The sequence below is a fragment of the Haliaeetus leucocephalus genome, unplaced genomic scaffold (assembly GCF_000737465.1).
Source record: "Haliaeetus leucocephalus isolate CR32 unplaced genomic scaffold, Haliaeetus_leucocephalus-4.0 Scaffold137, whole genome shotgun sequence".
In the NCBI taxonomy this organism is placed as follows: domain Eukaryota; kingdom Metazoa; phylum Chordata; class Aves; order Accipitriformes; family Accipitridae; genus Haliaeetus; species Haliaeetus leucocephalus.
In genome coordinates, this window is record NW_010972573.1 from 1,443,859 (window position 1) to 1,456,266 (window position 12,408).

Genomic DNA, 12,408 nt, shown 5'->3' on the forward strand with positions numbered 1-12,408 from the left:
CTATGAAAGGGACAGAATCATTAAAAGAAAATATTTTCTGTAAAAACTAAATGAAAGAAAACCAGCTAAAATAAACCATCCCTGGATCAGGATCTCCTGGTTCCAATACTACAAAAGCCCCAGAGTATGCAAGCTCCCCACACAGCATGCACTAACAGTAAAGACTCCCTCAGTGCTCTTCCTTCTTCAGAACATGAAACTTTTCAAAGCGGCAACCCATCCTCCCTCTCCTTTTCACTACAGGGCATTTGCTCAAAGCTGTCTCTACCCAACTTCCAGTCTGAAGCCTGTGAGCATCTCTGGGCAGGAATGAGCTCTGTCTTCTGTTCTGCAGAGACTCACAGAGCGGCACATCTATCCAGACACAGATTCATCAAACCTCAGACACCTCAATACTGAGGTGTCTAGGGGAGGAGGCTAGTTAGTCCTGGCTCCTTTTATATTCAATGAAGGGGGATAAAAGGCTTCAAGAAATGCATTTCTCTCTCCATTGACTTCAAAGTGAGCCTTCAGGTCCCAATTTATGCACCTGCTGTAAATGCTCAAAGTTAGGTTAGAGGAACAAAGCCCCCAGGCACAACCTTGTCACAAATAATAACATCATACAACCTCATAGTAATGAATGACCGGTGGCAGAGGGAACAGAGATGCTTACAGCACTGCACCCCTTGTACATTGTGTAAAATTCACATTTTAAGGCTGTGTCATTGGCTGTTTTCTGGGACAGATGCTACAGTGTTTGCTAGACCTAGCTGTATTTTCAGGCTGACTGAAAATCAGAAGTCCAGTGTTGCTCACAATATATGATTCATAATCTTTAAAAGCCCATGTACCAGTCAGGTGCAGCCCTACAGCTCCTTCTAAGTTACTGACACCTCCACTGGCAAAATGCATAGGTTATCCTCACATAAAGCTTCTGTTTCAGCCCTGTATGCCTCTCTGATGGCAAACTACTTGATAAACTCATTATCCTAGATAATAAGGTCTAGAAACAAAAATCAGCATACCACCCAGTAAGCGATAAATACCAAAGGAGCATTTTATCTTTTGAAGCAAAACATAATCACCCCCTACATCCAATCCACTGCAATTTTACAAATAAGTCATCCATTAGCCCATAATGAAAAGATGCCCATATAACAACGGTCTTCCCTTCTACTTGCTCTGAGTGTAGAACGATGTAGCAAACAAAGTCATCTCCTACAGGGATAAAAATTTTTTTGCCTTACAACTGTGGCACAATTAAGTCACAACACTGTGTTTTTTCCCCATTTACCGGTAAGGAAGCTAAGGGCTTATTTAATATCAGCATTAATAAAATGTTAACTAAGACTCTTGCTCATGCAACAGCATACTATGCTTTGCAGTAATAGAAAAAATCAGGTGCAATGTCAACAGTATCAAACATTTACCACAACCGAAGCTACACAATTAGCAAACTGGGGAAGACTCAGGAATTGGACTCAGTGGTCCTCATGGGTCCTTTCCAAACACAGGATATTCTACGATTCTATGAATCATCAGGGTTTCTAATCAATAAATAAAAAAACAACACCACTTAATTAAATTCCATCTGGTACCAAAGAAGTTAATTTCTCCTCTATGTACTCTTTACATAAGTTCTCCAATTAAAAGTGCCTGGTAGACATGCACCAGACAAATTCAAAGCTTCAGTCCAAGATGTTAAAAAAATAGATACCTGAGAGCAGGCTGCTTTAGTCTATATTTAGGTGACTTTATTTTTCTGATTTTAATTTCCAATTGGTTGAGCATCTGCACTTAGGAAATGCTTATTGCTCATCACTTCAGGGGGAAAAAAAAAAAAGATAGGAAAGGCAAAAATTCAACAAATACCTCATTTGTCATTAAAGATTACTGAAAATAACAACAACCAGATGATTTCGACTCAAAGATCTTAAGGAATGTCACTAAGACTGCCTAATAAATTACGGTTTAAAACCATGCACAAGTGTGGCAGTTTTTATCTCAGAAGAGAAATGTTTAAAATTATGAGCCAGCTAAAAGTGCACTCTGAAATAAAAACTCCTTCTCTATGCTAAGCTCTTGAAACCATTAATGGCAACGGCTATAAAGAAGTTATGGTCCTATAATGATCATTTTTATAATTGGGCAAAAAACTTGCAGTAGTTTGACAGCTGAAAAAAGGAAAAAAATCCATTAGCTAACAAGCAAAGATAAAAATAAAATCAGTGTTAACAGCCTGAAAAGAAAATCTTTTGTGAGGGATCTCTACTGTTTCCCTAAACAGGGCGGTCGTATGGCTTTATTCCACCCTGAATTACTGTGCTCAATTATCAGTTACAGGAAGGCTACCTCTCTTTGTGATAATTTCTGTTTATCAGCCTGTTTGACTTTGGGACTATTAGCCAGCAGGTGACGCAGCTTCACATAACTCTTCCACAGCTTTTGGTATCTGAAGGACAAAACCAGAAAACAAATATTTTCGTCGATACAACGAAAGTCTCTCATCGTTTGTCCTTATGAACACACCAGCTGCACCCATACACACACAGATCATCTACAAGCATCTCTTTGCTCCAGAAAAAAAATCTCAAAGCATTTTCCAAGAGAGGTGGCAGTGCCTCTGCAGTTGTTCCAGCAGGCTGGACACAGCAGAGAGGAGGCATTAGTGTGCAGTGTGAGGTGAACAGCAAAGCTCAGAGCAGAACCCAGGTCTCCCAGATACACACCCGTCCTCTCCGAAGAGCCACTTTTGCATGCTGAAAGACTTGCCCGCAGCATGACATCTCAATTCAGGCAGGTGAAAACTCCCTCTTCTCCACAGGGTTTACCTATCACTCACTGAAAAGCAGTAGTAACCTTTCCCAAGAAGTGTCTGTCCTTACACTGGCTGAAACATTTCAGTGAAGCACATGAGGAAGAGCTCTACAAGTCATGTGCAACACGAAGTCATTCTGTGAACAACGAAATAAAAGTTTCATTCCCTGTGGGTTTGTGCTGAATGGAAACAGCAAGTCAAGTTTTCTCTGTGGTTAGCGTATACTTATCCATATCTGGTTTTCTCCAACTGTCTAGCCTTTTCTTATTTTGGGGGTGTTTAATTACACATGAACTTCAACAGCAGAACTTTTTGCCTGGTGGGAGTCCCTATGCGGTCTATCATGGATTTTCACAAAATGTGTAAGAACTTGCTCTCTTTGAAGATAACATCCCACCATTATATTCAGCTGCAATTGACCAACAGGTTCAAAAGCTGCTATGGGAGGAGCAACCAAGAGAATCACGACATGGACCATGTGTCCTTAGGAAATGATGCTGTCTTCAAAATAGTATCACCTCTGTAGAGTTTTTTCAAGAAAACCCATAAAACCAGACTTTTAATAGGAAGCAGGGAATTAGAGGACAGATGGAAAAAGTTTACTCAAGTAATTTATTTTCTTTTATATTTACATTATAAAAGATGATTCTCCTCAGCAGCAACGTAGAGCAGCGGTTTTAGTAGGAAGTTACCACATTAGTGGCAAAGCAGTAAATGAAGCAGCAGCTTTTCTACTATTTCATAATCTTCCCAGCATCCCACATTCACAGGCATACAAACAGATCTTTTCTTATCGGCATTTTTTCCATAGCTATTTCTCCGCAGCATTCTTGAATGTATACTGTCTGCCTCTAGAGATGCTGATATTTTTTGAGTCTATAAACACATCTAGAATTGTCAGTCCATAGATTTTTCTTATGATCTGTTCTCCACATTTCTGCAATCTGCAGAATAGCACATCTATTTCTGACAAATCCCCATCCAAAGAAGAAAAATGAGTTAATGAACAAATCAATCAACCAACCAGAAAACAAACAAATGCCATGAGGAGGTTTCACCCCACAAAAAAAGAACCTGAAAGTGTGATCTAAAATATGCATTTTACTACTAGTATTAATACGGGTGAAACGAGCTCTGTTATTGCAGTTAAGTTTAAGAATTAATAAACAGATCACAATAACTAAAAATCCGTATTAGACCTCATAAAGAAAAGACACACTAGAGGAAAATCTTTTCTGGGCATTACCTATTTCACATATAAACCAGAGTTAAGCCTGAGATTTATGATGGCACCACAGAGGTCTTTCACAAAAACTGCTTTGTTACTCTGGTAAAAAGAAGCACGCTTAAATTCTGTAAGCAGCTCTGGGGAAAAAAAAAAAAGCCATCGAAATTTTAGAGAAAGTTAAAATAAAAAAGAGTGTGGGAAGAATAGTTTTTGTATCTTTATACTGTTTTCAATGCAAAGTGCTAGAACTTTATGAATATTTAGAAATTCAGCATCAAAATAGAGGTGGTTCTTATAGTCTTTGGTCTAATGATTTTCTTTTTATGGGTAAGAAAACTGAAAGATGAGGAGGATTAAAAGTCATGCTCAAAGCCAAAAGAAAATATGCTACTATCTGGATAAGCACTCCCTCTTCCCACTTCCCACCATATTCAATCTAAAATTCTCAGCAAGTAGTTGTAGAAGAATATGTCTGTCATACATGCACATATGAGTGTTTGGGCCTCAAAACTGCAGGTGAAATTCAATGTCCTTAAAAGACACTGGAGGAAAATGTATGAGGAAAAAGACAACCTTAACTATACACGCACAAGAGATGGGCTCTATACTGTCTGTAATCATTCAGAAAACAGATCTCCAAATCATTGGAAGAGTTCCCTGAAATTGTCAGAAATTAAGAAAAGAATTGTGAACAAAATACAGCAATCACTTTAATGCCCCTACACAATTCCACAGTGAAACAGTATTTCTAGCTCTGCCTGAAGTTCTGATTCCCTCTCCACTCCTTCATTACATTCCTCCCAGTCTCTATAAGGATATGAAAAGTACAGAGAAAAGTAGCATGGACGCAACAGCTTCCAAGCTAGGAAACAGTATGTAGACTTGATCCTTCAAGGCATAGAAAGAGACAACTAAGTAGGATATGGCAGGATGCAAGAAACATAAATGTCGTGAAGAAAGCAAACAGAAAATGGCTATATTCTTCATTGTTAGATCTAAGATCCGAAGAACATTTAATTAAACAATCAAGTAGCAGCTCTGAAAAAGAAGTCAGTCCTTTTTTATATGATGCACAATATTACTGGGGAAGCGATTACCTGGAATGTTCTCCCTGTCAGTAGCATAAAAAGACTCAAACAGTGATTCGAGAAATTTAGAGAAAGAAGGTCCATTCAGGGCTGTTAAACATAACTATCTAAATACATCCTCTAACTCAGAAGTCCATATGCTACACACCTTTGGAAGCCTGGGTAAGTATTTCCCCCCCTCTGCCTTCCTGTTACACTTATTTTCTCTCTGAAAACCTGCAACTGGCCTCTCAGAGAAATAACATGGAGCTTGAGGAACCTTTGGCCGGACCTAGAAGACCTGTTCTCAGGTTGAGAAATTTCGTACTGCACATGCATACACATTTCCTTCAGTAGATCCTGAATTATGCCAGAAAAAAGAAGTTATACCTTATATTCTCTAATTTACAAGAGCTTGTGTCCAATGTCATAAGCACTAAGCTTTATGTTGTACTCAATTAAGCACATAAACAAGCCCTATTTAAGCCACAAATGACAACAGTAATGAGTTTCTGAACGAAAGGTGGAAGGAAAAGCATCTTACTGAGGATCTCCAGCATAACTGAGTTGAGCAGGTCGTATCCCGAAGTGGACAATAATGGGGAAAGTAATTACATCAGGATTGAACTGTTCGCGGTCCAGTTGATCAATACGAACTGAGCTGGGTTTCTAGGAGAAACAACAAAATATAAAAATTGACAACAGCTCCATGGAAAATTTGTTGCCTCTAGCCCACACCATCTAGGAACCATGAAGCAACATTGTTCCAAGCTTATTAAAATACACATAAAACTAATCATTAATATTGTAATAAATATTTGGTAATGACAATGACTGAAACAAAGTTAACTGACAGCGCTCTCAGCGAAAAAAGGAAGTCTTTTTATTTTCATTTTACAAATTAGGAAATCTACCATTTGATTATTTCCAAGAACTTAAAGCAACTTTCTTTGGTTGAACATCACACTGGAAATAAAATTAGGATTAGCATTCTGGCATCCAAGCTCCCACATGCCTGAGCAGTTCACTAAGATCAGGTTACCTCTCTAATTTTAGTTTGGTTCCTGATTTCTCAAAGCAAGTAAAGCCATTATTAGATCCATTCAATCACACTGACTAAACAGCATTAAAAAAATTTGTCATGCTACTCTTAGAAAAGGCTCCTAGGCTGATGTGTAGAATGAGGAATACAGTCTCGTATAATGAGGAGACTTTTGTCCTTTTTACACTTCAAAACATAAGTTCTTTTTATAGTTAAAAAGGACAATATAGAAGGAGGCAACTTTCACTTCACCTCTAAAAACACAAAAAATGAGTAATTGCACATCACTGCAGAAGACATGCTGCTTACAGAGCTCTCGATCACTTATCTAACATTTAAAAATTCAGTTGAAGGTGCACAGTTTGTCTCCAAGTAAACATTTTCTCCATTACCTGGCAAGCTGCTTTGTTATGTGCCTGCTTACTCCCCACTTTGCAATCAGCTGGATGAGGCCAATATTTTCTGCTTGTCTAAGGTTTCAGAAAAAGGGCATTACTTCTAGTTACCTGCATCTCAAAACTTCTCATTTAGTATTGTGAATTTCTCAAAGATGAGTTTCAGAGTTACAGAAACAGCTCCCACCATTCTCTTCACAAAACAATAAAAATTGTGTCAAGAACAAAGCTTTTACCCTTCAAACCACCTTGGTAGAACTGTTCACAGGAATCATTTTCTGCATGGATAAACAAAGCCAATTCTTTAAATAAAGGTAAGCCTCATCAGGTGGCCACATTTCCAATCTATTCTAAAAACCCAAAAACTTACTTAAAACTTTGACATTCAGATAGAGAAACATTTTCCAAGGGAAAAATGCTTATCAGCTTCCCTTAAGACATGATGCCTGAACATAATGTTACATCTCCTCAGCCAAAAAAAGTGAAAAATAAAAAAATTTTAAGTTAGTTAGCTCATGCTGCCAGGCTTAAAAAAAAAAAAAAAAAAAGAAGAGAAAAGGTTTTCCCCACAGCACTTCTAATAAAGAGGGATTAGGACAACAAAATCTAATGAAAAACATGTGGAGGACTTGTAGCAGGCAGAATATTGTTCTCTAAACCAGAGCTTGAAGTCCTGAAATTTAAGTTTATCTGGTTTTGCGGGGTTTGCATAAAGCCAATTTGAAAAGTTTTTATCTTCAGAAAAGTTGTTTGTTGGTTCCCCCCTCTCTTAACATTAAAAATGAGGACCTTCTCCCATCCCCACCCCTCTCAAAAAAGCAACCTTGCTACACATCTCCTCTGAGAACCAAGGCAGCAAAATACGATTAACAGAATATGAAACAATAATTATACTCAATACACCAATTACAACCAATATATTTAAAAAAATACAGACAATATTTTCCTATTCAAATGTTTCACATTTTAGACACTTAAATAGAAGTAATCTGATCCTCAAAAGTGTGAAAGGGAGAAGAGCTTTCAATAGGCCTACAGCAGGGTCTGTGTGAAACACCTGGCCTCGGGATCACTCAAAACCAGACCCTTTCTTTTAATTTATAGGCCGCTGCCTTTGGGTTTTGTCACTCAGTTACACAGCCGTTCACAGATGCCTGATAACAACCAGGACAGAAGAACTCCTTGTTTAAGACTTAATCACAACTGTTCCTTCACTGAGTTATGAGAGAAGTGTAGCCGGGCTGTGCTTTTTTCCTTCAGCATGGTGAACACGAGCTTCCTCTCTGGTGCCGTTTCTGAAGGTTAAATGAACAAACAGCACTGTACAGAAACATACAGTATAAATGGCACACCAGCAGGCAGGACACAATCAAATTAGATGTTACTCTTCCTGATTTTTATCCCCGTGTTCTTTTAAAAGAAGTGCTGTGAGAGACCATCTAATAATCACAACCTCGCTTTTAAAATCTCATCAAAACCAAAGAAATTCTAACAGAACAGAGGCCCATTACCTTTGTTTCCTACTCCAAACCTCATCAGTCAAGGCCTTGCTGATATTAGAAGACATGATCAGATTGCATGCACATGTAGTTCAAAAGTATATTAAAATACATATGTATTTGTATTAGTGAAAAAGCAGCAATATTTTAGAAAGAGTGAAGTATTAAAGAGGATTAAAATTTGTGAACCTTTAAAACTACTCCGACACAAAGTTTCACTGAACTAATGAAAGACCATGAATAAATTAAATGGTTTTAAATAATGCTGAACTATTGTTAGCTGTTTAAGTAAATGGGATTTATATGTCTATCAAAAGTTTTTCCCTTCTCCATCATGCATATATACACCTTACTTTTAAAAAAAATAAAATACATATATAAAACCTAGATCTGCTCACAAGAGGAATTATTAGTTCTGAAGTGATGTTGTGGAGGAAAGCATCAAAATAAAATTTAGTGTTTTTACTTTGTTGTGTCAAGTGGATAAAATTGAATTGAAGAGCTGTCATTTTCTAAAACAGTTTCACATTGTCTCTGTTACAGAACTGTTTTATCTTCTAACGTTGTAAAATGCACAGAAAATGCTTTCGTACTCTGTTTTGCTTACTTTCATACCCAATTGAATATGCTGCAATGAGCAGAAAAAAATCTACAAACTAAGACATTGCAATCTTCCTGAGAAAAAACATGTTCTAATGATGGCATTGTAACATGACGTTTCAAAGTGCTGCAGATTTCTTTTATGCTTACATATTTTCATGTCCACACGCATCTTTAAAAACATTATCTTGTAGAATGCAAAGTCTGTCAGTAAAAATCACACAAAATCTCAAAATTAACACTACCACTCACAAACTGCACTGCCTTGTGCGTACAGACATTTACAGTTCAGTGACAGAAGGAAGGAGCATATATGCATTCCTTCATGCTAAACAAAAAAGCAAGTTTTCAACTAGCTGAAATCAGCAGATCTTCAGCAAAACCACTGAAGTTATGTCAGCATATACCATTCAGATGCTGATGACTTGTGCACTAGGATGTGCCTTGTATCGCAGAAACCACAGGCAACATTAAGTTAAGCAGTTAACGCTGGCTAACAATTTCTATTATGAGATTCTGGTTTAGCACTCAAGTTTTAACCAGCTCAGGTAGAATTTTCCATAGTGAGAGTTTACATGTATTCTGTATTTCATGTTCCCACAGATGATCTTATTCTCCTTTTGGTTTAGAAAGTTTTAGCCAGAAGGAAAACACTCAGAATGAAATCAAGGCAAAAATAAATTATCCTGCCCAAGTTATGATTAGCTTATAAAGTAGTTTACTAAACGTAATGCAGCCATACTTAAAAATATGAACTTGAAAAATATACTTAGGAAGTCACCCTGGCTGCAGTTTGGGGACAGGTTTTTCAGTTAGCAAACTAAATTTCCCTGAGGCATGATACCAAGTCACACTTTCTGCACAAGCTAAGAAGTTAAGTTATAAGGAAAGGAGGAAAATGAATTAGGAGAAAGAAAGGTATTACAACCAAGAAAGCTGCATGGCAGTCTAAAATATTAGGTCCAAAACATGCCTCTACTACCGAGATACTACTTTGCAATACTGACCAAACCATGCACACAGAACCCTGCAGCTTTTAGGAGATATCATCTATTCTTGTGACCCACATTTCTTAAGTGTGAAAGTCAGAAAACCAGGCTAAATTCACATAAACACTGGAGTTGAAAGGAGCTGTGTTCAGAGAACATATGCTTTAAAATACTAATTGTTCCAAAAATAATAAGGCCATAGGGGTTTCAAGCTTGGCACTGAAAACTAATGGATGCATTCATTAACGTACACAAAATTCCTCAGTGTGAGCAAGAGCAACATAGAAACAGTGTGGAAAAACCACATAGGCAGAAAACACCTTTTCCGTATTCACAGCAGAATCTGGACAGTGCACTTTAAGTAGAGCTTGAGGGTCAAAAGAGGAAGATGAAAGAAAATAGCAAATAGTTACTAATTCTCTGGTCCTGTGTCAGGGAAAAGAGAATGAGATCATGAACATAAAGACTTTCCGAGAAAGTAATAAAGCAGTGGAGCAAACTACAGTTTCACATACATAAAATATAGCCACTCCTTTTAACGCGCACATTGAAACAGTGCTTGTCTGGAAATCTGCCCTTCAGTAGAGCTGCAGTGGGTGCAATTCTTCCCAGGGTTGGAAAAAGTCAATGAACTGTTCCTATAGCAATCTGCAACTGTCATTCGTCATCTTTTCCCTTTCCAATTCAGCCTGTAGCAAACCCTCTGAAACAAGACATGCACGTGTCATTGGGTTCTTCATATATCAGAATTATTTGCTCTACCATGCCAGGGCTGGTAACGATCATCCCTTTGCATTCTTCTGCATATTTCTGCCATTCCAGTTCTTCCCACTGAAGCATGTTGGCAATCTCCTCTTCAGGTACCAGAGCTTTATTGCATCGTAACAAGTAGAGAAGAATCTGATGCATTGAGAGTACTTCTTTTCCTCCATCTTAAAAACATAAATAAATAAAACACGTTTCAGATATTCACTCCTAAAGTACAAGCAAAAGAGAAAATATGCAGAACACAAAATATTTGGATGAGCAAAATGAAATGCAAAATGCTTAAGCAAGTTGACAAATGTTTTATTGATGAATACTGCACATGCATAAACACTTTGCTAAACTGGAAGCACTAACAGTAATGGTAGCAAGAGTAACAGTTTCATCATACTGTAAAGCTGAAGTTTCTAACTTGCCTTAAAAAACTTTAAAATGAGCAGGCAGAAGAATCAGTTACATTGTCCAGTTATATCTTCCTTTTCACACTTTTGTAATTCTTTTTACAATGGTAGTTAAAAAGCCTTTAGGCTTTTATGCAGCTTTTTTAAAGAACACTCAAAATTTTACAGGATACTTCTGGATGAATGTAGCAAGTTATCCCTGCATTTAAAACTCATCTATAGTGCTTACATGCTGTACCTGCAGTAATGAAGACTAAAGAGCCTCATGCTGTCATCTGTCACTAAATGAATCAAGGGCACATGAAAACTGCTAAATACTTCTGAGACCCCAGGAAACATGCACAACAAAGGCTGCTTGTAACAAAGGAAGACAGCATAATAAACATCTGACTGGCTCCAGGTAGCCAGTTGCAGATGTGAAGATGCAAACAGGAAAAACAAGTGATGGTCTTGACAGACCACCACTCAGAAGACACTGACTATTCAAATTCAGTATGTTTGCTCATGAGTAAAAAGATAGACGTGTTTGTACAGTGCTTTAATTCTGACACACATCTCTCCAACCCCCTCCTTCAACAACAGGGTGTTAGTCTGTAGTAAGGAGGCATCTTCAAGTTTCATCCCCACAGAGCACAAATGTTGTTTTCCTTTCCCCAGGGAGCAGCAGCAATCTGGTCCTGCCACTGAGTACATTCTCTCTATCACTACACACACAAAAAAAGGAATGGACTAAAACCAGAAGTAAAGCCTTAGAGCAATGTGGTGATGATGCCACAGCGCAAAGAATAGGATCCCAAGCACACAGGAAAAGCCTCGCAGAACTGCTCTGTAACAGCAATGCTGCATAAGATAATGTCCTCTACAAGACACATGAGGGAACAAGCACTTCTCTTACTTCAGCTGGGATTACAGCACTATGGTACAGAAAGGATGAAAGGGAATGATGTAACTTGGCCTCTTAGAACAATTAACCTCATTCAAACTCCAAGAGGGAACCTTAAATAGGGAAAATACATCCCAAACCTCACTGGAAACAGAAAATACTTCCAAATAGCTACAGGGGCAGATTTTTAAATGTGCAAAGTTTTCCTTCAAATTAAAGGGGGACTCAGTTTACAAGACTTTTGTCTTTGTCAGCAACTAGATTATACTGTTACACAAGAGGTAGCCCATGTCCAATCATCACTAAAAAAAAAAAAAGCGTAGCCTTACTCACTGAAGACTGCTTACAGCAAGGGTACAGGTTGCTATAGATAGCTGTGCTTAACAGTAGTTAGAGACCTGACCTTTCCTGGGTCAGAACATGCAGTACTTGGGACCTCAAATGTTTTTTTTTTCCTAGTCTTTTACTCTCTTAATATATTTATCATCATAAAAATCTATCACAATAAATACAATACAGCAACTATTCCGCATGCTGTGCCATCTCTGGCACTCAGTAAACCTGGTATGATTAGCTCAGAGCTATCCAAGGCCTGTCTCTAAGTAATCCACATAGAAAATCTGACATCCCAAACCTCATATTTTTAGACCATGTTAGAAAAATAAGAAAGAAAGAAAAGTAGAGGGGATGGGAAATCAGCAATTCATTTCTGTGGTTAGAGACAGTTGATGGATGTGTG

At 37.9% G+C, this 12,408-nt stretch overlaps 1 protein-coding gene across 2 annotated transcripts in view; it reads right to left on the reverse strand.

Annotated features, from left to right (window-relative positions):
• DROSHA (drosha, ribonuclease type III) overlaps positions 1 to 12,408 on the reverse strand; it is a 72,539-nt gene that overhangs the window by 35,102 nt on the left and 25,029 nt on the right. For both annotated transcript variants that reach the window (XM_010585979.1, XM_010585978.1), the window contains exons 13-15: positions 10,383 to 10,552; positions 5,640 to 5,764; positions 2,335 to 2,434 (exon numbers count right to left, since the gene is read on the reverse strand). In XM_010585979.1, the coding sequence (XP_010584281.1) occupies positions 2,335 to 2,434; positions 5,640 to 5,764; positions 10,383 to 10,552 (395 nt within the window). The remainder of the gene's footprint in view (positions 1 to 2,334; positions 2,435 to 5,639; positions 5,765 to 10,382; positions 10,553 to 12,408) is intronic.